We start from the raw sequence: 27,726 nt of genomic DNA, 5'->3' as shown, positions 1-27,726 counted from the left end.
AAAACTGGCTTCCTGTGCCCTGCCCCAGGTAACACCACAGGAACTGATCTGGGTTGCCCAGGAGTCCACTACAACCCCTCATCTTGTTGAATTGCATTGTGGCGATTTTTTGCATCCTGAATGGTTCCAGGGACAACCTACAGCCAAAAGGTTTTAAAACCTGCAATTGCTTTCCTGTCTACCCTGCTTAAAATTCAGTAGTGGAATGGTTTTAGTTCCCAAAACAAACCGCCACCATCAATCCAGAGCATCAGTGAGAAACAACTTCTGCAAGTTCTTTTCTTTGTAGAATAGGGTATGTGCTCACCTTCAACATTCATTTGGAAAAATCAACTCCCTTTTCCACTTTTACTAGTGAGAAAGCATCTTTTCCAGAGTGAATTAGCCATCTGCTCTGCACAAATGCCTAGCCTAAGATATAGTTTTCTCCCAAAATCAGCATTCTGAAGGTGCAAAGCATCACCAATGATGCTATTATTCTCCCAGAATTTCTGGGGCATTCAATCACCAAAGTCTAAAATAGGTAGAAAACCTTAAGCATCTAACATGAATTTGGCATTATGAAGTCAGTCATATATGCTGTAGAACATCAGAAGAAACAGCTACACATCTTCCTGTTTACCACATCTTCTGTGCAACAGACAATTTTGAGGCTAGGAAACACAGGGCACACCTTCCATTACACCTAAAGCAACCCAAGCTGAAAAGTTTAAACACACTTTTTAACAAGTTCAGATACTGTTGCATCACTTTCCCTTTGAGAAGCACACCACCCATTTCCTCTTCATTGTCTAGGATTCAGGGAATCAGATTAATTTCAGTATCTCCTCATGCTATTGTCCCAAAAGTGGTACACCTCATATTAAAGAAATGTAGCAACTCCTCAACTGCAAATAGTTTAATGTCAAATTCTTACAAAGACATTGAAAGGAATAATAAAACATCTCACGAGGGTAAGCAAGACTCAGACCTATAAGTGAAAGATCACTTGTGTATTCAGTCATTTAAGAAGAGTTACACAGCTAAATTTCTCTGAAGTACTTGATCCAGCATGGTGTTACTGATGTGCTTCACCAAAGTAGAGATGCCCACTGATGGCAAAATGGGATGTCCTTTCACTGACAGCAACAGCACAACTACAGCTGCTGAGCGGAATTCACCCCAGCATGCAACAAGGCTGCAAAGTTAGAAATTTATGCACTGGCAGGGGCCCTATATCTCACAGGAGTTGCAAAATGACACAGGCACTACAGCATCTCCACCGACGTCAAATGCAACCTTAAATTAGCATCTAGACATCATGTTTCCCATGTGCTTAAAAAACATTATATTCTGAAACTTGCTACAAATTTGGGATGTCAAAAGTAAGGCTTACAAAAAAAAAAAAAGCTCAGACTGTACTTACAATTTCAAACACAGAGACTTAGTACAGTTGCAAGGCTTCCTCGGACGGTTTGCAGATTCAGAAGGAATTATTCTGTGGGGAGGAAAAAAAACCTTTAAATAAATGCACACTGTTTTATCAGTTTCTTCCTATTTTAAATTCAACTAAATCACTCATAATAACAACTTTTAAAAAACACGACCCTTCATATTCCCTTTGCATTAGGTTTTTGGGTGGCCACTTTTAAGTCACTATCTTATATAGTGCCTTTCCAGTCCAGAAAGAGCTGGAATATTTGCTGCACATCTGGCTGCATGCCTGAAGTAGAAATGAGCTAGAAGAAAAAAGCTAGATGCATCACAACTGAAAACTGGAATCAGGGAAAACTTCCACAGAACATCTCTACGTGCAGAGGGAATAGATTTTCACACAACATGATTGTGCTTTTCATTTTGTTCCAGCTGGAATTAAAAAAAGCTCATGCAATATTGGAAAAGCAAACCAAAACAGGGTATTCAGTTTATAGATATTTTCTGTATCAGACACAGTCTGCTCTTAAAATTTGGTGTCAATGATCACTTTTGATAAGATCTGTTCTATCGCTATCCAGCAATTTCTGCACGTAATACCAGGGAGATTAAATCAAACCCATTCATTTGGATAGCTGCATCAGGATTTGGGATTAGTTTGCATCAGTTGAGGTTGCCACAACAAAAAGCACCTTACAATTTCCAGCAAACAATGACACAAAAGGACAGTGCAGAACAGCTAAGCCTGCTAGACTGCAAAAGGAGAACAATACATAAGCCATCACTTTCATCCTTAAAAGAAAAATACAAGAATGAAATAAAAACCCAAAAGCCTCCATTTTGGGCTTCAGTTTCATTTTGCTGGCTGGATTTCTGCATGTACTAAGCATCTGGCTCTTAAATCATCCAGCACTTCTTTCCAGCCATGCTGAGAAACTGCCATGGCCTGTAGCTCCCAGGTGCTGATGGAAAATGAGAAATGAACAACAAGGAGCTTTCAGGTCTACTTTCTGCTACACAAGTTCAAAGAACAGAAAGGAAAACACAGCCTTGATCAAGAGACTGGCTCCATTATCAGACAGCTTCATGTCCTTTAGACAGAGGGAATAACCATACCACAGTGTACTTGGTTTTCTGGGAAAATCCCCCAAACCAAACACAACACCCCAGCTCCCACCCCTCCTTAGAATGGGACTGAAAAATGAGGCTAATTCAGCAGCCTATAATGCAGGGTCTTTTGGTTTGGTTTGGTCTGCAGGACACTCACCCATTGAATGGCAGCCGTGCTTGGGACTGGATACTAGATGTCCCTGTAAACCCCGTGTTGCTTGCTATAGATACATAGGATGATTGTTGGAGCTAAGAAAACAAGAATGTTAATACATAACATAAAGTACACATAAGAGGATGTGTAGCTAGTATTTTAATTAGCTTATAGATACTCTTATAAAAAAATAATATACTTACAAGCAGAGTTTTGGACATTTGTAGAACTTGGACCCAGCCTCCTGCCTACATATTTGGCATAGAAACATTATTCTAGATATTTTTCCTCTCTGCTCAGTGTCTACAGAGATCACACCGAGACTACACACAGCAAAATTCAGACTACAAATAGTTCAAGCTCCTAAAACCAAGCTCATTTTCCCCCTTCTTCCCCTAGTACAGCAGGATTCCTTCCTGCACAAATTACTTTGGTAGCTGCCTTAATATAAAAGCCAAGTATTAGGATAAAATAAATAATTCAAGGAAGTACAATGTTTTACATTACAGCTTCTTTGCATACCTTGACCCACAGTTTGTTTTTCATATAAAAAAAACAAACCTTATAATAACCTGCTGAATGACACTGTTTTGGGGTACCTTCTTCTGTATTATCTGTGTGCAGCCATTTTTTCCTGCTGGGACAGACTGGCACATAACGAGGTATGGACCTTCTGGGGCCTGGCCAAAGGAGACAGATTTTATCCTGAACACAAAACCTTTGAGGGGAGGTCCAGAAAAGGGTATTACTTAGTTTAAGTTAAGATTTGTGGAAATGGACTGGAAGGACACAGTAAGAGTTTTCAGGCTCAAACAGCAGCTATGACAACACCAGAAGGGAACCAAAAGTGAGACTGGTACTAGTATTGCCATGAGCTGAGAGTCCTTGCTTGTACAGGTAGGCTGGTTAGTCTCCAGCAGAATCTTAGTTTGTTCTCCTTTTATTCTGAATGTTGAGCAGATATTGGCAAGAAACAAAAAAACTATTCTCTAGACCTGGGTTGGTGTGACCAGTATACCCTCCTCCTGACCCCTTGTAACATGGTGAGCATAACCAGCACCAATTTATAGTGCAAGCAGCCTTTCTCTGTGACCCAGCAGGTCACCTATTTGTTCCCTTTTCCCCTCATTATCACACCCTGAAAGTCCTGTAAAGCAAGCAGACCAACCAGATTTCTTCTTCCCCTCAAGATTCCCAGGCACCAGGCTGATTACTCCTTTCCTTCCTGGCCATGAAGGTCTCAGGCACCCAGACAACCAGGTCTGTCACAGACCAGGGAACCCCACAGAGAACTGTCTATCAAACCAAGCCATTAGTTAAAAGTCCTAAGTGAGGAACTTGGACCAGAACTGCTGCTGAACAGTGAAACCCGTGACCACCTGGTGGCCATGAACACCTCCACTGGCATCTGCCTTCTCCAAGGACTCAGTGACTCATATTCTTTTAGATGATTTTCAAGTCTATCAGTGTAACAATCATCATCTAAAACGAATCACGGATTAACATCTGACCCAGCTAGCAGAGGATCCAGGTGATTAGAAATGGTAAAGTTACGTTGTATTATAAATTCTGTATCACACTCTTGATTCTGCTTCTAGAAATCCTGTGATATTCTGATTATAAACTTGATCCTACGCTAAGAAAAAAATCCTGTTAAAAAAATAAAGCTTTAATTGTAACTGTGATTCAGTGCTGTTACCGCTTTGCCAGTGATCCCTAAAAGAAACTGTCTGTCCTCTTAGTGTTAGGTGACAGATGGGGAGCAAGAGGAACCTGTAAGAGGAAGGCAGTATGTTCCACAACAGCACCACTTCCTTATTTATCTCAGTGTTAACACCATACCTGTGTGACATACTGAGCTGGAAGGACTGCATATCCAACGTTTCCTGTGCCAGGTGCTGGTGCCAGTACAGTGCCTGGTGGGAGGTTGGTGAGGTTGGGCTGGATCTGTGGCAGTGGAGTGGCTGGCATGATAAGTCTTTGTTGGGGCTGACTAGTAGTAACTATCTGGGAAGTTGGGTTGATGGGTTTGGGCACTACCTGGAAAGAAAAGAGACCTTTATGAAATTGCTGGTTTGTTGATTCAGAACGCATTGCTATTAATAGAACATTTCGTTACAGAGCTGAAACTGGGCTTTTTTTTCCTTTTTCCATCCACCCAAAAATGTCAGGAATGTATCTTTTAAATTGAGCTCACCTGTTTCACAGTCTGTGCTGGCACTATGGGAACAGACATCCGCACTGGGGTCGCGTTCACCACTACAGGCTTGGCTAGTAGCAAGAAACAACAGCACATCATCACACCTTATCCCCTCCAAGTCCACAGCAGTGGACTTCAGGGTAGAAAAAAAAAACACAACATAACTTGAAATATTTTATTCCATCTCAATTTCAGAAAGCATGGAGAGAAACCCAGCAGGAACACCCGGTGCTTCTAAAGCATTTTACGTGGAAGGATCTTCATGTTGCAGGAGTTCTGGCAATATGTTTATGAGCTGTCCTGGGTTCCCAGTTTTCATCCTGAGGATCAGGAACTTGCAACAAGTCACCCACAAAGCCGGTAAGTTAAGGAAAAGCAACCTAAATGCTCCAAGGATTCAAGCCCAACTACAGAGCAATGTGACACAGAGAAGAATTTCCACATACAAACCAGAGGTATCAGTAGAATAGGAAATTTATGAGTCTACCACAAAACCAAGTACATCTGGGAGTCTTGGTAGATCTCTTATGTACTCATTTTAATCCTGACAAAACAAACAAGAAAAGGAACTCAAGCAAAACTTACTCCAGGCAATAAATATGTTAGCACCAGCACTTACCCTGCTGAAGAGGCTGTGTATTCGTGCTGGGATTTTGACTGGCCGATTGGGTTGAACTATTGGCTGTTGTGGCAGTAACCAGTCTGACATAATGGAACTTGCTTCCAGGTACCTGAATCTGCTGAACATTAGGTGCAGTTGCCAAGGGAATAATTGTCTTGAATTGAGATGTACCCACTCCTCCTACAGTAATGGTCTGCACTGCTGATTTCACAGCCTGTTAAGCCAACACAGACAGCACAAAGTCACTTGTACAAAGGCAGAAAGAACATCTGAGTGTTCATTCCTCAATTTGTTGGTGAGCAACCCTTTAATCCAGTCACATCCTTGAGAAGCAAGTCAGCTATCCCCATTTTTGCTTTCAAAAGTAAAACAGATGTGAAAATTGTATTGCATCTCAACAGCTCAGGACAAACTCAGTTCCATGTGCAATGGTCTACACCAGAGTACACTAGTTAGGGTGACTGAGTCCACCTCCCCAGACACAACACCTACCAAAACCACTCCAGGTCACTACAGAGAATATTGCTCAGTTTGTATTAAAAAAAAAAAAATCAGACCATGAACACACACAGAAATACTCCTACTAATAAAAACACATGGTAAGAACTTGCTGAACTGTGCTGGACTGCAGCATGATTTCTCCCTCTGTGTAGAAATATGTCCTGTTAAGACAGCTTGTGATGAATACACAGAAATCACTGTGCAGCCCTTGAGAAAGAAATGGATCAGAGTCCATAAACTGACAGCTGAAGACAGGAAAAAAAGGACACAAACTGAGAAATGAAAGCAGCAAGAACAATGGAGAGCAGCAAACCAAAAGCAAAAAGGGGAAAGAAAGGCAGTTCAGCAGATCTGTGCTACCTCACAGCTGGAATAACAGCATATCCAGAACTTCAGACTTCATCTTTCCACTTTGTCTCAAACTACAAACTGGTAAAAAGTGTTTATTTTACTTATACAGATTCATACAACTAGAGGTTTTTAATAAGGGTCTCTTTTTCCAGTCTTGCTGACAACCTCAACTTCTCTTGGAGCTCAGCTTTTTATTTTCAGTATCCTTTAATAGCAGTATTCAACATATCATTGACCTTGTCATTAAGTTTTAGTATTACGTTTGGTCAACAGTATTTTCCCAGCTCCCCACATTTCACCAACTACACAAATGAAATCTCCTTTTTGCACATATTTCAGTGGAAACATAAGCCTTGCCTTTTAAAAATAAGGTGTTTTCTTGGGTTTTTTAAAATACACTGAAACCTCACCGACCCAGAGCAATTCAAAAGTGGCACTATCTTGCAGGCACAGCCACAGCCTCAGTGTTATCACAGGGAGGCCAGCATGGGCAAAGTTCCCTCTAGCACACATATTAGTGGCTGCCATCCAAGGACAACTGGGAAAATTCTAAAATTCAAGTGACAGGTCTTCTCTGGGCATGTTCTTGAGCCCAGCGAAGACAGATGAAACCCTTGTGTCCTGTCAGATGGCTTTGTATCAGGACCCACTATGTACACCACACAGCCACCCTAGTTTTGTCACTTAGGGTGCTTGCATTAGTGACTTAATCTTATAACTACTGCTTCAAAAAGACCATTTTGCCAGTTTCACACTGAAAAAAAATATTATTTTCTAATCATGCTGGTGTCCATGTCCCCATATTAGCATTCCAGTTACCATCTGGATTGGTAAGAAGAGACTGGCAAAACATGTCTGAGTCTCTGGTCCTGTGCTGTACATGCAACTGTGTCCACTTCCTGCTATATCTCATTATTTACACTCATATGCATCTCTTCATGTTTACCAAAACAGGAATGCAGACATCAAGATAGAAAAAGATTCACCTAAGATTACAAAGAGGAAAAAAGTTTGTAAGAAAGGTCATTTTTGTCTCACAAATCAATTTATCAAATTGATTTTATTTTCCATTATTATAGAAAACACTGACATTTTACTAGAAATGGGACCATGAAATTAATTACTTCCTAATTCTGTAGGTCTCAGACCACAGTGTCTTGCTTATGCAGACCTTTACCACAATAATATGAACTCTACTGTTGCAGACCTCAGAAGCACCTGGAAAGCAGCCCTAGTCAGTGGTATAGAAAGACCAGTAAAAGAGAAAGAATCACCCAAAAAACCCTTCCCCATGTAACAGGGAGCCTTTCAGATTATTTGGGAGGTTCAGTATACAGAAATGAGAGCTTGCACCAGGTGAGGCTTTCCAGGTTGAAAAGCTGCCTTCCAACAGCAAACCTTTGCATGGGTTTGCACCTCTCAACTGAAGAAGTATGTGCTCCTCAGGACCATGTTTTTGCCAATTCTGAGGCCAACACCATGACAAGAACACCTCAGGACTGGCCACTGCCAATCAACACTCCAATTTCACACAAGTGATGAGACAGAGACACACCAGAAGACACAGGAAAGTCAGTCTGTACCTGGGCAGTTGTGTGGTTGACTATAGCCTTCCCAGGGGAGGAGGGTGCTGACTGCTGCACTGTGAGGATCTGCTGTCCTAACGCTACATTCAGGGGGACGCCCACTGTCTTCTGGGGGGAGCTGGGAGGCTGGGAGGCCACTGACACCACTGTTAGCTGCTTGGCAAAACAAAGAACCAGTTTACACCTCTGAGCAAGATACAAGACCCTCTAAATACACATTCCTCCCCTCACGAGAGTACAGTTCTCCACTAGTACGATGAGTTCTTTCTGTCAAGAACGGTGCTGTATTTAATCACAACTCGCACGGGTCCCACCATGCAAGAGAACCATAAAACCACGTTAGAAACTTTAAGGCACTGCTGGTTTCCAGCACCAAAAGGCCCCTGCAGAAACCTAGCACTGCTGCTTTGGTTTGGTTTGTTTATTTTTAAGGAAAGTAGCCCTCTGAAGCCAAAGCACTGTCAAGATGGATTGTCTGAATAACAGCTTTATAACTGGCTCCGTGACTTTTGCATCATAAACGGAAACTTACAAGGAGAACTGTGGAAAGGAAAAAAAAAAAAAGGTAATCTCACCTTACACTAGTGATTCAGACAACATAAAAGAGAATCAGTATTTTCAAATCTACTTTCCAGATTCCCAGAGACCCAGTCTTCTGACTGCATTTCTGCAGAGTGCAGCAACTGAATGCTCATTCTGCCTGCACCCCCCTGCCAAGGTTGCTTTTCTACTTTTTCTTCTGAACTTCCTTCTTTTTTTTTCTTTTAAGAGAACTCTTAATGTTAAAAACTGTTTGCTTTTAAAAGACACTTAGAATTACTTACAGTAAAATTTAAGGAGTTTTTTCACCCCCACTCACTGCTAATTTTGATTCTAGGTCTAGATTTTTTTATACTTCTTCCTCATGTTGCTTCTGTCACTAATAATTCTCAAATCCAAGTCCTTTACTCCATTTGTATAACATTACATAGCTAAGACAAAAGAAAATTCTTTACTCTTATGCTAGTTTTTACACCTATTTAGTTTGCATGCATCGTGCATCTTGCCCTGCCCCCCCCCAGCTCCTCCTTTCTCCATCAATCTTCCTCTTCTCATGACAGTTTTATCAAGTCTAAAATACAAACATCAACATGACATGTGTGTGAAGGATCATTGCAAATCTCATTTACTTCAGATGTGATTAGGGAAAACTAAATTATTTATGCAATACAGGCTGATAGAGGTTAATAAGTGCAATACAGGTTAATAAGTGCTGACCTATTAACATCACTGAGGTCTCCTCTTAGCCAGTCTGTTGATGCTTTATGAAAGCATTTAAAAAAACAATATTTGAGCACTTGGCTAAGAGAGAAGAGCTTCTCTCAGAATGGATGCTAGGGAATGGTAAGAAGGCACATTTACTTAAAACCACAGTAATGGACGCAAATGCAAAAAAATCTAGCTTAGGCCATGACTATAGAGCAGTATGATGTGCAGTGGAGACTCTGGAAAGGCAGGATCTAGCCTGAAGACAGAGAGAGCTCCATTCAGACCACTGTGCTAGAGAGAGAGAGAAGTCTGCAGCCAGAATCAGGTCCTTACCTTATTAGGAGATTTAAGTGGTGAAATAGCTATTTTATTGGGTGTCTGTTGGGTTGTTGTAGTCAAAGATGATCCAATGACTCCACTCTCAGAGATGGTTATTGTCTTTGGTGGTGTTCCTGGAGCAGACTGTGAAAGAACCTTACCTATAAACAATGAAGATACCATCAGCTGAAGTTACCTCTGTTTAGATGAACTTTTTCTAGATGAACTTCTAAAGTAGTTTTCTGTGCATATTGTGCAATTGATGCCTGCTATATTAACCTGGTAGGAAGGACCCTGGCACTCCCTAAGTTAGATGTAGCAATAAAATAACTGGCATTATTGCAAATAAAAAAATCAGTTTACTCTGGCTTAAAAAACCTGAAATGTACATGGAGTTTTCTGCGACCTTCATCTGAAGATTGTTAAAAGCAGCATCCTAAGGCATGGAGTCCTCCAACACACCTGTGCTGAGCATAAACACCCAACCAGGTGGCAGCTTTCTAGGAACTCCCTGGGCTGCTGCCAGTGTACAGAATGGTCAGGGTTGGAAGGGACCTCTGGAGATCATCTAATCCAACCCCCCTGCCAGAGCAGGATCCCCTAGAGCAGATCCCACAGGAACACATCCAGGCAGGTTGGGAATATCTCCAGGGATGGAGACTCCACAACCTCCCTGGGCAGCTTCTTCCAGTGCTCTGGTACCCTCTGAGTAAAGAAATATGTTCTCATATTTAGGTTAAACCTCCTATGTTCCAGTTTGTGCCCATTGCCCCTTGTCCTGTCACTGGACACCACTAAGAAGAGTCTGGCCCCACCCTCCTGACACCCCCAGTAGATATTTAGAAGTATTGATGACCTCCCCTCTCAGCCTCCTTTTCTCCAAGCTGAACAGCCCCAGCTCTCTCAGCCTTCTCCTAACAGGGCAGATGCTCCAGTCCCTTCATCACCTCGGTGTCCCTGTGCTGGACTCTCCCCAGTAGCTCCTTGTCCTTCTTGAACTGGGGAGCCCAGAACTTCCCCCAGGACTCCAGGTGAGGCCTCCCCAGGGCAGAGGAGAGGGGCAGGAGAACCTCCCTGACCTGCTGGCCACACTCTTCTTGATGCCCCCCAGGGTGGCATTGGCCCTCTTGGTTGCCAGGGCACATTGCTGGCTCATGGTCAGCCTGTTGTCCAGCAGGTCTTTTCCCCCAGAGCTGCTTTCCAGCAGGTCACCTATAACCTGTACCAGTGCATGGGGCTGCTCTTCCCCAGATGCAAGACTCTACACTTGCCCTTGTGCATCTGTGGGGAGAGCTTACTTTTCAAACCTCAGACCCATGTTACAGTGATCAGAAAGAGGGGTTTGGTCTGTCTACAATCACCCCTAAGTTGTTTTCTCCTGTGTTGTTGGTTTTTCACTGCCTGACAGAATATTTGACACTCCTGCAAAAATACAGGGGGTGCTGTAACTCTACAAACTGGTTTTACAACAGCAAAAAAGGTTAAACATCAAAACCAGCAGCTCCAAATAATGAAACCAGTCTTAGGAATATTGGAAAACTTCCAGAGCAGAAAAGAGTTGTGTTTTGGTTTGGTTTTTCTCCCATACTTCTAAGTTTCTTTCCAGAGTCCTTGACTACTGAGCTTTCCTTTGCTGCACTTTGGCTAAGACTAATTTCTGCCACAACTTCTGTCACCCATTTATCAATATCAGAAACAAACCAACAAACACCAGCATAACTTTTGCATCCAAACCCAACTAGTGGCAGAACAATTAAGTCAACTGGAACTAACAAAAAAACCCATCATGCTCATGGAAAGGTTCCTTCCCCTGAGGTATATGTGCTCTAAAATAGCCTTCACTTTTGTGCAGCCCAAGTAATAGCACAGATAGTTGCCAGCAGCTGCTAAAGCCACATGTGACCTGAAAAAGGTCAGTTTGTGGGAATTTTACCAGCTACAACATTCAATGGTTGCAATTTTCCCCCCCCCGGCAACAGCTTTCCTTTTCTCACTACATCCACTCTGCACCCCTTGCCATCAGCTTGCTAAACACCATCCGGCTGCTCGTATTGACAAGTCTTTCAAACTTAGAAACCTCAGTTTGCAGGATTTCCCAGGCAATTAAAAATAATTTTCAGATTCACTAAAATGGGCATGCACAAAAAAATCACAACACACAAGTGTTAGACCTTCCCCAAAACGATGGCAGTCCCTCAAAGCTAGCAAGTTATCTGGCTGTTTGGGAGGGTGCAGAAAGGCAGATGTTTAAAAAGATTTGCCTCTCAAAGAATTGTCTTCATCTCCCAGTGATGCTTCTCTCATAAGCTCAGGGACAGGTACTCTTAATTCTCAAACATATTGATTTAAATGGTGGAAATCCTTTGATTTTATAACATATGTGTTTGTCAATATTGTGTAGCTATGTTTTGATTTGGATATTTCCTTACATTCTGGAGACAGCAAATGTAAAACTATGCTATTTTCTTTCTGGTTCCTTCCTGTTTACCAGTTTTCATGTACTGCCAAATGAAAAAGTCATGCAGCTCCAAGTGGCTCTTTTGGAGTTTTTAATGGTTTTGGGTTGCATGTTTGGTGTTTATTATTTTATAAACTCAAATATTTATAAACCTAGCAATCTTCTTATTCACAGGTTCTTTCATTTTTTTAAAGGGCACACAGATTTGTTTTCCAAAGAGAAACTATTTTTTATTTGCCTTAACCACTTTCTTGGACTCTTCTGTGATGCTTATTTTTAAAGTAGGTGAGCTACTTAACAAAAACAATACAGCTTTATTAACTTTTTGCACTCAAACCTTTTTCCTGTTATTTGCATGTATTACATTTAAGTCCAACTATAGGCAGATAAAAGCAACACAAGAGCATGTGTCTCTTTTCCCCCTGTGGATGTATATATTGTATCTACAAATACTTATAGTTTCCTTTTCTCTGACTGCGAGACCTACTTTTCCTACTCCTCAAAATCCAGAAAAGTAAAAGCATCTTACAGTAAAACAATCAAACACTTCCATTACAAAAGTAAATAAAGTGTAAAAGTTCCAATAACTATAATTATTTGCTTTTACCCACAAAATTCCCTGCTTCTTTTTTTTAATTGCTGGAGGTACTTCAGAGATGACCGTAAAATCAAGATCAATATTTCCACAATCACCATCCCTTTGAAGATCCTTTAAAATTGCTAAAGCAAAACACGTCAAAAGTAGTACAACCTGCAATGACTGGTGACACTTGAGTGGTCTGCCCTGTAATAGCTTTGCTATTAATTGGTTTTGCAAAGATCAGCTTGGTGATCACTGGGCCAGAAGTTGGAGTTCGGGTCTTCTTTGCAATCTGAAAGGTGGAAGAAAATAAAATTTAAATTAACTTGACTATTTTGGATCTAAACTGTTGTATTGTTAAGTACCTTAGAAAATAAAAAGGGCGATACTCACATAATTAGAAGAATTATTGCTTATCGTGCATTTCACCTCCATTTCTCACTATGGAGAGAACTAGGATACCATCCATGCCACTTTAGAAAACCAGCCACCAAAGCAGGACAGCCAAACCCCTTGTCTTCAAGATGCTGGTCTATCTATCTAGCATGCCATTGGTTTAGATAAGAATGCTAAAATTAAATGCACAGCTCTTGGTAGTTGAAGCTTTAAAAGAAGTTACTTCTTTTTCAGCCAACCAGGACGAAACTTGTTCCTCAAGTGATTTAGCTAGACTGAAGAGAGTGCTTTGGCTGGAACACAGGAAGAAGAGTTTATGGCTCTGGGAAGAATGGGCAGGCAACTCAGGACAACAAAGATGTCATTAGGCTACACAGGGAGAAATTACATGGGTATGGTTGGCTTTCTGAGCTGCAAATGCACACCAGTGGCTCATGTTGAGCTTCTCATCAATCAGCCCACTAAACTGGAAGACAGGGATAGAGAGTGGAATGGACCCCCAGTATCCCAGGAGAAATGGTTAGTAACCTGGTACATCACTTAGACACAAACAAGTCTATGGGGCTGATGTGACCCCCAAGGGGTACTGAAGGAGCTGGCAGAATTTATCACCAAGTCACTTTCTGTCCTTTATCCAGCAGTCTTGGAAAACCAGGGAGGTCCCAACTGACTGGAAGTGATCAAACATGACCTCCACCTACAAGCGGGGCGACCTCAGTGCCAAGGAAGGTTATGGAGCAGATCATCTTGTGTGCCATCAGCTGCACACAGACAACTAGGTGATCAGGCTCCACAAGCATGGGTTTATGAAAGGCAGGTCCTTCTTGACAAACCTGATCTCCTTCTACAGCAAGGTGACCTATTTAGTGGATGAGGGAAAGACTGTGAATGTAGTTTACCTGGACTTTCGCAAAGCCTTTGACTGTGTTCCCCACAGCATCCTCCTGGAGAAACTGGCCTAGACTGGGTTACACTTTGCTGAGTAAAAAACTGACAGGATGGTCAGGACCAAAGGTTGTGGCAAATGGAGTTAAAACCACTTGGCAGCTGCTCACAGATGGTGTTCCCCTGGGCTCAGTGCCAGGATCAGTTCTCTTTAATATCTTCATCAATGATCGGGACAAGGGGATCAAGTGCAACCTCAGAAAGTTTGCAAGAGACAAGTTGGGCAGGAATGTTGATCTACTTGAGGGTATAAAGGCTCTTTAGAGGGACCTGGACAGGCTGGATTGATGGAGCAAGGCCAAATGTATGAGAGTCATAGAATGGTTTCTGTTGGAAGGGACCTGTAGATGTGACATGGTTTAGTGTGGACTTGGCAATGCAGGGTTAACAGCTGGACTTGATGATCTTAAAGGTCTTTTCCAACCAAAATTATTCTATGATCTTCCCTGAGTTCAGGTGAGCACACTGGAAGGCACATTGAAGCCCTTACACTTCCTTTTCCCATAGGTCAGGTTCATAATGCCTCTCCCCCACCACACAGACCAAGCCACATCCCATGGGCACCAGCCACCAACTCCAGCAATACCAGAGAGGCATGACATCAGCATCCACGTGGGGAGCCACTTCTTCAAGGTGCAGAACCACCTCTGTTACTCAAGTAGCTAACTGGAGAAATCTCACTCATGTGCAAACATACCGAGACAACAGCTACTTTGAACAGCCTGAGAAAGCTGTGAGTGCTCAAATGAAGCAACTGAGTAGGCTAGATGCTCTTGTTTCCTACACAAAAACCTATTTATAGAATTTGCTGACTGAAAACACCTCCTTTACAGTAGCAAAGCACCAAAACATTGGAAGAATTCATCAGGACAGCACAAATTCCCCAGCTGCCCTGCCAAGAGCCCACCTGAGGCTGTTTCAGCTCCCAGTAGCACACTCATGGCATAGCTGGGGAAGCTGGAGCCCCCCAGCCTCCCATGGAAAGCAAGCACTGCCTCTGCATGCCTGAGCTGTGCCCAGCCAAGGGAAGCCAGCAAGGAGCAGCTCTGACACCAGGCAGTGCCAGAAAAAAAGCCCCCTTTAAGGGAAGCTAAATGCTGCCCCAGAGTCAAGTTCAAGTGCTCCTCAGAGGAAACCTCCACCTCAGATCATTGGCCCATTTGGGTAATTTGCCCAAAGATGCTGCACCCAGGTCATATTAGCTGCTTTAAAGGTGGCACACAATAGTTAAAGCTTAAATGAAGCAGAGAAAAAAACAAAACAAAACCCCCTCTTTTTTTAAGATATATTAAGTAAAACCTTGAAACATGAAGTTGTATGAAGAAGAAAGCTTCATTCACAGCTCAGTTTACAAATTTAACACAAAGCCATTTTAACATTTCAAGGACTCAGCTCTGTTAGCACTCATAGTTGATAAGCAAGCACTTAGTAATTTTTTTGTAAATTTGCACACACTGAAAATTCTGACAAATTCTCCACATTTCATTGTCTTGATTTGAATCTCCATTCTGCTCAAAGAAATCTGCCAGAAGATATTAATGCCAGTCAACTGTTATTGCTTTTACTCTCTGAAGTGAGGGCAAAGTCTGGCTCAGAATGGGATCAACACACAGCAGGAACAGCCAGCTCTGGACAACAGCAGTTGTTTCCCAGTAACAGTCTATAAATCTGCTTAAATGACTTACATGAGTAAGTATAAAATCATAGCCACCTGTTAACATGAGGTATTTCAGAAAAAAAGTAAAAAGCACAAAATGATAACTCATCAACACTGCTTCCCTCAGATTCAACTTCCAATAACCTCCTCAGACAAATGGACCCTGCTTTTTGGGTGAAGTGTTTGCCTACCAAGAAGGGTCAACAAACAAGTGCATCTCCTCAAGGCTTGCAAAACATGGCAAAGCTCAAATGGTAATGTTATAATAGGTGAAGTGCAGCTCTTGACCCCCAAATGCTGGCAGTGTACTCCTGTCCTTAGTTGTTGCCAAGGGAGCCTTTCTGAGGCTTTTGCCACTGCAGCTGACTATCCCAGCCACCTGTGAGAGCCTTCTAAGCATCTGTGGGAAACTCACTTCCCATTTCAGTATAGCTTGGAGAAGCCAGAGAGTCAAAATGACAGACCACCCCTTTGATGCTTCAGAAACAGCAAGTTCTCTGGAGCCCTCTGCCATTCACCAATCACAAGAAGCTTAACATTATTCCTCTAACTAAACTAAGCATCCTCTCTGCAAGTTACTTTGAATCAGACTGCAAAAATATTTCCTGGGGTAACAAGCTCTTCCACAAGAAAAGGATTGTATTCAGAAGCACAAACCAACCTTTTTGCTGCTACAGAAGTGATTTATCTGCAAGCATCTTTAAATAAAGGGTGAATTTGTTTCTTCCTAAGCCCTCTCCACTAAACAAGACAAACTAGCAAGTTCCTACAGCTGGACTTGGTTTTCAACTGTCCATCTGTGTCCTGTTCATACACAAAAAGGCAAATGTTTACCTTGCATTTACTGCTGGGTTGAATATCCACAATCAGCTACCACAAAGGAGCTAGCATACTATAAATCCACTCCCTAGATGACCTCATGAGAGCTTGTCCATGTAGCCACACCCTATGTAATCTGTATTTGGCATAAGAAAAATCAAGGATTCCAGAAATAGGACAACAATGTACTTCAAAGATGAAGCTGAGCTAAGAATGGGAGTTTGTTCCGAGGCTGGGGAGTGCATGAGGTCACTTTTCCATGATGAGATGAAGCCACAATGATGGCTTACGAGTTTTCATGCCATGGCAGCAGTGATGCTACAGACACACAAGTTTAGCTGCTAAAATGCAGAGACAATTACCACATCAAGACAACATCCAGTTAGACTAGTTTAGTGACAGCAATGGCAATTGCTCTGGACATTTGGTTGAGAGTCATCTGCAAAGCCAAGCTCCTGCTCAATGCACTTGCACTCAAGCAGTACACCAGCAGGCACACGACTCTTTTTAAGGCTGTAAACAGGCAGGAGCCACAGGCTGGAAGCAGATGCACTTGCCCACTAGTTTAGTCAACACATCCAGAGCAGTGGTTTCAACTAAAACAGGATGAGCTGCCAAGGGACAGGAATAAACCTCTGGATATAGATGGAGCGCAAGGTCCTGCCATACCTCTAAAATGACAGTCAGAGAGGAAGCTAGATTCTAAGGAACATTTTGCTCAACTGTATTATTTTCTCAGGTGCTGAGATTTCAAATGACACAAGTAGATTACTGCAAGGCTAATGGAGTTTCCTCTTATGACCTGCAAAAGCTCCTTTGACGATCAAAATGTAAGAACTGAAGAGAGCTCTTTGTCTTTTCATCTCATCTTTGACCAATTCACTTCTCAGAACCAAGTCAAAATGCTGTCCTGCTTTGCATTAGAAATACCTGATTCACAAAGCCATAAGAGAAGTTATGCAAGATCCCTGGGAGGCAGGGAAGCATTCACAGCTTCCTTTTCCACCCACTGAAAAGTTAAGAGGCTTGTTCAGGATGATGGGGTAAATGGATGACTTCATTTTCTAAGCCATGGACTCAAGGTGTAGCTTTACCTTCCCTGTTATTCATCACAGGGTAGAACATACATCTCCTGCTTAGCCTCATATATTCCTCTGACACTTTAGTAATTTCCTAAAGGGAAAAGCACTGTCTGGGAAGTGCTAATATAATAATTTTGCCTGCAGCCTGGGTACTTCTAACACACTGAACATGGCCTTCTTGCTTTCCATCTCTACATCCTTCTGTCCTCATACAAAAAAGGAATGCCAGGAGTTAACAATTCAAGTAGAAGGAAAGTTTTAATAAAAAGACCACAACAACAACAACAAAATTACTCAAACTGCAATTAACTAGATTTACACAAGTCCATTGTGTATTCAAGTCCATTTGTAACAGCTTTTACTAAGGAACCGGTTGCATCTGTAATGACAATTAGGGATTAGCAGAGGTCAATTGCCAAGTCACTGTATCTCAGTCACTGATGGCACAGGTGACCTCATGCAAGCAGAAGTACATCACAGGTAAGTCATTCTCCTCACTTTCCTCTGTCACTTGGCAGTAACTGAAGCCAACTAATAGGAAGTGATCCACTCTTAAAATGTTCCTACGCTCAGTCAAGAGCAGAGTGTTTTGAAAAGCTTTGACAACCATATAATTAATGATCAAGGTACAAAAATAAAAGTCAATTCAGAAACACCTTAAGGGACACCTCCCACTAGACAAGGTTCCTCAAAGCCTCATCCAACTTGTCCTTGAACACTTCAAGGGAGATGGTAGCCACAGCTTCCCTGGGCAACCTGTGCCAGTGTCTCACCACCCTCACACTGCAGAATTTCTCCTTAACATTTAACATAAACCTACCTCCTTCCAGCTTAAAACTGTTACCCTTCGTACTTGAGTTGTTCACATTTGCTTGCCATGAAATATTGGTCAGGGGATGTCCTATTTGGCTGATAACATGCTTAAACATTTGCAATTTTTCATATGCAGAAAATTACTTTTTATTAGCAGAGTTTAATTACATTCAGACTATAAAATATTTTTCCATCATTATCTGCATCAAGTTCTACTTTCCCTTGACTTTCATGAGGTCTTATTTCTGCCTCCCTGTCAACTGGAGTGAAGTCACTCACATTGAGTTCTGCCATATACCAGATGAAAATCCAACCCTTTGTACCATAACCCAAGTCTTTTCAACACTTTCAGATCCCAGCAGATTCTCTGTGGTTTCAAATAATCAAGATCTGTCCCAGAGAGCAGGAACAAGACCTTGAAGTGTCCAGCCTACAACAACATCTAGTCTATCTATATCAAGCTTAACTATATTTCAGGCAGACAAGATAAACCTTTTTATTCTTTTTCAAATGCTGGAAAATTTTTTTCAGAAACATTATTTAAACAAAGTAAACTTAAAAGGCAGAATCTGCTCTTCCCTAAATGAGTAAAGCAGCATACACATTGAATAAAAACCAGGCATGTGAAGTTTCATTCAGTCTTCCTGAAAACATGTAGAATTTATTTTTACAAAATGAAAACAATGGGAAAATTCTCTTCAGTGTACTCAATTTTAAGAGCTCCTGAGCCAAATCTCTCAAATACTGTTTCTAGAGAGTACCTAGAGGTAAAGGGCATAAAATGTCAAATGCATCCACAGATGAAAGCATGGGTTAAAAGCAGCATTGCATTGTTTTTAGTATAACTGCAAGGGCTGAAAGCAACCATGTGTCAATCAGGGAAAGAAACGGGCAACAGCTGCAGCAACAAAATTGTTGTTAAGATGTTTCACCAGCATAACTCACTTTACCTGTACTGTTTTTAATTGCTGGGTCTGCAAAACAGAAGGCTGGGCCGCAGTGTTCATCAGTTGACTTCCTTGCGTCAAAGCTGAGACACCAACCACAGGTTTCACTTCTGACCGACCTCCAAAAACAACTTTGATCTGCTGGCCTTGTACTTTGGAGTCTCCACCTTGGGCCTGGGACGTGGCCTTCTGTGCCTGTGGGAGTTGGCTGTGGGGTAATGCTAAAACAATAGGCTGGCCAGACTTGCCCAAAGTTGTTACAATCAGCTTTTGCCCATCTGGTTTAATACTCTGGTTGCCTATTTTAATATCGGCAGTCTTGTTCAGAATAATCTGGTTGGCTGATATCGTGACAGGGGTCTGAGCACCGAGCTTCTGGAGGCCACTTGGAAAGGCAGGCTTGACCACTGCATTCGCATCAGTTTTGGGGGCTGTGGTGTTCACTGTCCCATCTCCTGAGTGATTGCTGAGTGCAGAAACGGAGTCGGTGGCGACTGTGACCGTCGTTGTAGCCAAGGAGTCACTGGTGGAGCTTATGCTCACTATTTCTTCCAGTTCTGTTTCCATGGGAATTGAATCTCCCATCGGTGATGACACGATAACTGCCTCAATACTGTCATCTTCTACCAGAGTTATACCCGTGTCCATTATTTCCTCAGGGAGCAAGCTGTTGACTTCTGCTGAAACCACCTCCATTTTAGCAGTTGTGGCAGTGATGACAGGAGCAGGTACTGCAATAATATTTTAAAAAGTTACTGGCTTCCAGAAAATATACATTTTCAAAGCTTTATCAATAATATTATCAAAGAAAATACACGAGCAGAAATTTTTTCAGACTGAAGCTATAGTGCATGCACAGGAAGGATACAGTGAAAAATAGTTATCAAAACATAACACATGAAGCTGATTTGACTCTCAGAATTTATATTAAACCTCTTCAACATCATCCATGGAAGTCAAATCAAGGCACTGACTTGCTGTGGATTACCAATCCACTCTTGACAACACAGTACAAAAAGAAGTTCTGTTTCCCCAGTACATCTTGTTCACAGATATTTAAGCTTACTAAAATATAAAGCAAGACTTAAACAGCTTTAAAAATCCAACAGATCGTAATGGCTTTCCTCATACACCTCAATATTGATTAGCAGGTTGTCTCAAGAGACTTGTTATCCACATCAGGTGTAAGAGGGGTTCATTTTTTCCAAAACCTCATTTTAGAAATCTCAGAAAAAGTACCAGCTGTCTCTTGATGGGTATTAACAAACCCACAGGCTCCATCAACAGCCCACACATCCCAGGACCAAGCCAAAGCCCTTCATTCCAAGATGAACAGGTAATTCCTCTATGCTGACCGTGAAAAGAGCAGCTCAGTATTTTCTTCCTCAATATTCACAAGGCAACATAATGCTCAAATTCATAAAAAATTTGAAATGCGTTTTAAACACCAAGAATACCTGTGAGAAAACAGAAATTTTTAAGCTGGCTAATAAGAGTAATTTCAATAAAAAACCCACTACAGTGAGAATCACAGCCAGAGTCACTTCTCTCTTGAGAAACCTTGAAGATTGCTGAAAATGGTAAATATCTACCGTTCCCACCAAAACTGACATGGAGGCTGAAAACAGATCAGCTTAATAAACCATATTCCCCACTTGCTGACCCCACCAGCATGCCTGGGCACTGGACAGGCAAGCACACTGCACAGGTGTACACACTCTTGAGTACTCATTACAAGCTCAGAAGGACCGGATTATTGTAAATTCAGTTTCCTACTTGCCAGGAAAAGCAGGGCTGAGTTATTCATACTAAGCAACATTCATAATTAAGGAACAATGCCACTAAAAACACTAACCAAATGCTGAAGTGACATTGATTCCTCCCAAGACGTTGTGATTCCACTTTGCACAGCAGTTACCCACAGATCAGTGGCATTTCACCCACAAGGTAGAAGGATGGGGAAAAAAATCCCTGCTATAAGCTACTTAGTTCCCATGCTGAGCTCAGGAGGCTGTGCTGGAGCAGTCCATGGATGTCCTGACTGTGAAGGGTGGCACCCTGATTCCCCTCACCTCCAGAGTACAACCCATATCCAGCTGCCAGGGTACTTTAGAAGCCCAAGCTATGTAAGAACTTGTTGAGATGACTGACAGTCACACAGCTCATTTATTGGCAGGCATTTAGATATACAAAGTCACCTGATGTCACTGCCAGAAATACCTCCTTTAGGAAGCATTTCTTCCAAAGTTCAGCTTACAGTGATGCCAGCCCTGGGCACTAGCATGGGACAGAACAGCTTCCTCCAAAGGACACATCAGTAACAGTATTGCATTGCTATCTTGGAAGTCCAACTGGTTACCTCCAGACAAGGCTACACAAAAATAGGAGTAGTAAAAGGTAGCTGTTCCAGCACATGTTAAGGCCAGCTCTCCTCCTCAGCTGTGTTGCTTTACTGTCTCCTCATCAACCTGCATGGGCTTCTCTTACATCTTAAATCTCCAAACTATCTCAGACAAAAAACCACCACCACAATCATCCTTTTCTACACTGACAAGCACAAGGGGCTTGGAGCACAAGTTTGACTCCTAGGGTCAACCATGATCCAATGATTGTCTCCATGTTCAAAAAGGAGGGGCCTCTGTACAATAGGTATGAGGCTCTGGATGTGGAAAGCCAGTCCAAGGATGATGGTCCATCTACACCAGAGGTGTTGCCCATGTCAGAAAAGGCTACTGCCCATATCACAACCCCCTCCACCAGGAAGACAAGACAGGTTACAGTTGTAGGCAATTCCCTTCCAAGGGAAACAGAGGGTGCAATATAACAGACAGACCCTCGGGGAATTCTGCTGCCTCCCTGGGGCCCAGGTTAAGGACACTAGGAAGCTTTCTAGGCTAGTGCAACCCTTGGACTATCACCCATTACTTATCTTCCATGTGGGTGGCAATGAAGCTCAAGCGTGACCAAAAGAGACTTCAGGACCTTGAGACAAGCTGGTGCACAGGTTATTTTTCCTTTCTATTAATACCTGGTTCCATGGCTGGTGTCACCACAATTGTGGATTTTTTGATAGTGGGATGGCCTACATGGCACCAGGCTTGCTGCCATTGAATGGGATTTACCTTTCTCAAGGTGTAAAAAGAGGTTCTTTGCTTAGAAGTTTATAGGGCTCATTGACAGAGCTCTAAACTAGGTTTGAAGGGGAAGGGTAAAAGTAACAGGCTTCCTTGTGACAACCTGTGGGATGACATGACTAGATTAGAGGGACAGGGTGCTAACAAGAGCCCTCAACCTGCTAACTGGAGGATATACTGGAGCTGGATATACTGGAGCACACAAAGTCTTAGAGAAGAGCAAAGGGCTCCTGATGTAATAGGAGCCAACAGGGCACCACCAGAGAAATACCTCAAAGGAATTAGAGCCAGTAAGTCAGCTTCACTGGGGGCCCAACTTAAATGTCTCTATGCAAATGTCCGCGACATGGGGAATAAACAAAATGAGTGAGGCATGTGCACATGCCTGCAGGGATCTCACTGATATCATGGAGACATGGTGGTATGACTCCTATGACTTGAGTGTTGGAATAGACAGACACAGGCTTTTTAGAAAGAACAGACAAGGGAGGAGGGGGTGTCACCCTCTACATCAATGACCTGTTGGGGTCCACCTGGGTGTGGCTGAGAACTTATGGGTCAGTACTGAAGGGAGGGCAGGGACAGGCGACATTATAGTAGAGGTTTGCTACAGACCACCAGACAAGGAAAACAGAGTAAATGAGGCCCTTGATAGACAGATAGGATTAACCTCACACAAGCCCTGGTCCTCACGCAGGACTTAAACCACCCCACTATCTGCTGGAAGGAAAACACAGCAAGGCATCAACAATTCAGAAGGTTCCTAAAATTCATGGATGACAACTTCCTTCTCCAAATGATAGAGGAGCCAATGAGGAGAGGTGCTATGCTGGACATAGCTCTTGCCAACAAGGAGGGGCTGGTGGGGAATGTGAAGCTCAAGGGCAGCCTTAGCTGCAGTGACCATGAGATGGTGGAATTCAAAACTCTTAGGGCAACAAGACAGGTTCACAGCAAGCTCACTACCCTGCACTTCAGGAGAGCAGACTTTGGCCTCTTCAGGGGTCTGCTTGGTAGAGTACCATGAGATAAATCCCTGAAATCAAAAGGAGCACAAAAGAGCTGGTTAATATTCAAGGATCATCTCCAAGCTTAGGAGCAATGCATTTCAACAAAGAACAAACAACAGGAGGCTTGGATGGATGAACACGGAGCTCCTGGACAAACTCAGACATAAAAGGGAAGCCTAGAGAGGGTGGAGGTATAAACCAGCAGCCTTGGAGGAACACAGAAATTGTCTGAGTAGCCAGGGATCAGGTTAGGAAAGCCTAAACACTGAACAGGGACACAAACTGCTACTAGAAAAGCTTTTACATCAGTAACAAAATGTAGAAGAAAATGGAAGACTTTGTCAGACTATAAGACTGGGGAATTCCACAAAAATTGTAGCATCAGATTACTACGTAGATAATTTTAGCCTACAAAATAATGGCCATACTCCTAATTTCAAGGTCAAGAAGAAATTAATGTGATGAAGACTTGTTTAGAAAAATACTGTCCCAACATAGCTCAGGACACCCAACCAGCTAAATGCACATAAAAAAAACAGGGACTAAAGTATATAAACATAAGTCTTGGAGCAACAACTTTGAGAAGTGCTGAGTACTGTTAGAAGGAGGGCAGGGACAAAAGCTCAACTTGAATGAACCAGTTCTGATCACCTCACCTGTAGTACAAACCTTTATACTCAATATTCACAAATAAGAATAGAAATATGTATGTCAGAAATGGTAAAGAGGATTTATAAGGAAGAAGATAAAGAAAGCAAATGTTGGCCAAAAAAAAAAATAGAACTGGCAGGTACCTGTGATCTTCGATTTATATTTCTTTTTCTATCATTAGTGTGTCAGAGCAGAATCCTTCAGAAACTAACACTGTTTAAGTGTGGAGATCAACTTCTGTCAATAAAACATGCAAAGCAGCCACATTAAACATGAAAATTCAAAGAATCCATGAAGTTCATTGGTCTGCTAACAAGTAAACAAAATGCAAGTTATAACAATGCCTGCATTTTACAGTGACTAACTGCATCTTATTCTCTCTCTAAAAACGCCCCCATTTCACCAAGATAAGAATAGCTCACCCTCCTGTCTGCAAGCATGAGCAGTTGCAGCACTTAGATGAGGATTTGTTACAAAAGCATCAGCAAGGCTACATACTGCAAGGAAAACTGTTCAGAAATTCAGATTACTCAGAAAGAAGGCTGCCGAGACCAGCTTTGCAGGATGTCCTAGGATAGCACAGCACATGAGCAAGTTCATGGGAATGAAGCAGAGGAGCAAGGGACTTATCACCATTTGTGGCCCCATGAGCTGTCCTCTTCACAGAATCACAGAATGGTTAGGCTTGGGAAGGACCTCTGGAGATCATTGAGTCCAACCCCCCTGCCAGAGCAGGATCAACCAAGGGCAGGTCACACAGAAGCACATCCAGATGGGTCTTGAAAGTCTCCAGAAGAGACTCCACAGAATCTCTGGACAGCCTGTTCCAGTGCTCCTCTGTCTTCTCTTCTCCACACTAAACAGCCCCAGGTCTCTCAGCCTTTACTTATCAGACAGGCCTTCCAGTCCTTTAATCATCCTTGTAGCCCACTGCTGGACTCAAGTAAATTCCACTCCCTCTTGAACCCTTTCCTGTTTTCTTATCAGTACACAGCACAGGCCTAGCAGTGCCCGGTCATGGGAAGAGTCTGCTAAAACTTGACAGGTTTGGCCTCAAGTCACTGACAACGTTAATTTGGAAGGAATTCTTCAAGTGTCACTTTCACCAGAAAATAGAGAAATCAAAACAGGAACAGGTTTTGTGTGACCATGTATCTCAAAGTGCTAAAAACCCAAAAGCTTCATTAATTAATTAAATCAAATATAGCACCTAAAATAGCAGGCATTCTCTTGGGATCAGTAAAACTGATGTTGCTGCATGCTAAGCAGATGCTAACTGAGTCCGAGTATCTTTGCCAGACATAGAGCTAGTAGTAGTTCTTTAAAGCTGAGATAGATGCACACACTAAGTGTGGCATGATTAAGAGCCAGCAAGGACAAATATTTGATTTTCAGAGCTAGGAACTGCAAAAACCCTCTGAAAGAAGAATGAAGAGGAACGATGAAATGCCACCAAAAATCCATACCCTCAAGAGGTCACCACTAGGGTGACCGTCCAGGAGACAAATCATGTGGACGTGTCTAGCACATGTGAAACTAGATACCATATCACTAACCACAAGATGGAAATATGACCATATATTCATTACTACCATTCTATTCTTGAGAGATCTAATGGAGAAAACTTGCAAGTCCCGAAAAACAGAAAACCAGAATCCTTGCAATAAGGGACTTACAAGTGCCTGCACACACCCCTGGTGCATCAAAATGCCAAGTCTTTTCCAAAAAATCAATAAAGTTAAGAAGATATTATCAGCTTTTAAGAGAATCAAGGCGTATGCCTAATAATATGTGAAGTGAAAGGAAGAACAACAATAGTTGCAGCATCTCTCAAGGGATTAACTAAGCTAGCTGGCAGTCAAGGAGGCTGGAAACTAGGGTCACATGAATGGCAGAAAAGTAATAGTGAACAACCTAACAAGTGATTGTTCATGGCAAGTACAAGGGTCTCTAAACACAAGTGTGGGGGAAACCCCAGAAGCAAACAGTACCACCAGCTCACCAGTACAAAAGGGTACTGGTGACATCTGACATCTCCCTTGCTGAGAAAAAGATGTGACAGCATCACCAAGTAAAGGTGGAGCTGGGGACTGTCAGCAGACTAAGGCTCAGATTTGAGGATTTTTAAAATGCAAAAATCCCACAATAGTCACAAGTTATATTAATAAAATCAACACATTTCCTAACTAGTAAATATTTAACATTTGAATTCATTTCACTCCTATATCCGCTCATTTGACCAAAGGCACAAGGAAGTAGGGGAAACACAGAATGGATGACTTATGTGAGAAGCAGGAGATGCTGCCAGCAACCTGCAATCAAATTTTATGTGCTTAAATGCTTTTCAAATTTTCCAGCTTCTACTTATCTGCCCTCTCCAGTAGTGGTGATTTGTAAGGATGCTGGGCTGGAAAAAAATCTCTTTCTTCCTTTTAATACTTAGAGATTAAACAGTTTAAAATTACCAAGCCTCAAGTAGATGGAAGCTGCCACAAAAGATGGATCCAAGTAAGATCCAGTGGGGACACTGCAGTTTCAATTCCTCTTCCTAATCTTCCAGCTTTGAAATGGAGGCAAGAAAAAAGCATCTTGCAATTATTCAACTACAGAACAATTCCTAAGCTCTCTATGCTGCTGTCAATACTTGAAATATTGAGGAGGATAGTTAAATCACAGTGAGCCAAAAGAAAAAAATAAAATCAGAGAAACATGCAGGTGATGTTCCTTCTAGGCACACCATAAAAAAATAATCATCTTCTACTTGTTTTCAAAAATTCATGTATTCAAAACCAAAATGCTTTACAAACATATTGACATGAAACACACTACCTTCACCATAAAAATATTGAGTTGAACATACTCAGAGCTTCAGAAGCAACACCCACAACATGACCACAAGTTCTTCCTTCACCACAACCACTGTTACAAATCTACTTTAAGAAGCAGATACCCTGTGATCTGTAGCTGTTTTTTTCACATGAGAATTCTCACGTATAAGGAATCACACCCTGCTACCACAGAAATTAGATTGTACACACCAATTAGAAAAGCAATTTTTACAATCAACCCTAGATATGACAAAACCCTAGAATGACCCTAGATATGACAAAAAATACTATACCTGACAAAAACATCTGGAAGCCAGAGAGAAAAGAGGAAAAAAAAACACAACTAAACTTTTGATTAAAACAGAACATAGAAATTGTAAATGATTCAATTACATTACACATACATGTGAGCTCACTGCTTGTTAAGAAATCAGCATTTTATAACACACATAACACTGCCCTTTTCACCACAAGAATAAAATATATAAACATATCATCAACTACATTTCACACAAGACATCAATTTTTCACCCTGAGGACAGTCAAACATTGGAATAATTTCCCAAAGGAAGTGGTGGATTCCCCCACATTGGAGAGTTTTAAGTCTCAGCCTGGCAGGGTGCTGAGCCAGCTCATATAAATTATAGTAGTACCTGGAAAGGTCGGACCAGATGATCCTTGAAGTCCCTTCCAACCTGGCATTTTATGATTCTATTATTTCAAATATGCCTTTCTATCCCAATCTTCCAATCAACACTTCCAGTGTTTGCTATTTATGGATCACAGAAAGCAAAAAACTTCCTTGTCATTCTGAAGAAACACCAGGATCAACAAGCTGATGGATCAATCTTCTTCTGGAGATTTGGTGCCCTTTAAGGGTCTAAGCCTCACCAGTGCACTGAG

At 42.0% G+C, this 27,726-nt stretch overlaps 1 protein-coding gene across 3 annotated transcripts in view; it reads right to left on the bottom strand.

Annotated features, from left to right (window-relative positions):
• Positions 1 to 27,343, bottom strand: part of LIN54 (lin-54 DREAM MuvB core complex component) — a 31,108-nt gene extending 3,765 nt beyond the window's left edge. Inside the window, exons 1-8 of one of the 3 annotated variants that reach the window (XM_009993675.1) lie at positions 19,204 to 19,925; positions 12,713 to 12,833; positions 9,519 to 9,664; positions 5,497 to 5,713; positions 4,875 to 4,948; positions 4,520 to 4,717; positions 2,681 to 2,772; positions 1,406 to 1,477 (exon numbers count right to left, since the gene is read on the bottom strand). In XM_009993675.1, the coding sequence (XP_009991977.1) occupies positions 1,406 to 1,477; positions 2,681 to 2,772; positions 4,520 to 4,717; positions 4,875 to 4,948; positions 5,497 to 5,713; positions 9,519 to 9,664; positions 12,713 to 12,833; positions 19,204 to 19,896 (1,613 nt within the window). In that variant the 5' untranslated portion in view covers positions 19,897 to 19,925. Of the gene's footprint in view, positions 1 to 1,405; positions 1,478 to 2,680; positions 2,773 to 4,519; positions 4,718 to 4,874; positions 4,949 to 5,496; positions 5,714 to 9,518; positions 9,665 to 12,712; positions 12,834 to 19,203; positions 19,932 to 27,324 lie in introns of those variants that run through there. The other 2 variants (XM_009993690.1, XM_009993682.1) reach the window with 2 other exon arrangements.
• Between the last annotated feature and the right edge of the window lie 383 nt (positions 27,344 to 27,726).

This window comes from Chaetura pelagica, unplaced genomic scaffold, assembly GCF_000747805.2.
Source record: "Chaetura pelagica isolate M959 unplaced genomic scaffold, ChaPel_1.0 scaffold210, whole genome shotgun sequence".
NCBI classification, from domain to species: domain Eukaryota; kingdom Metazoa; phylum Chordata; class Aves; order Apodiformes; family Apodidae; genus Chaetura; species Chaetura pelagica.
This window is presented reverse-complemented; position numbering and strand designations above follow the sequence as displayed.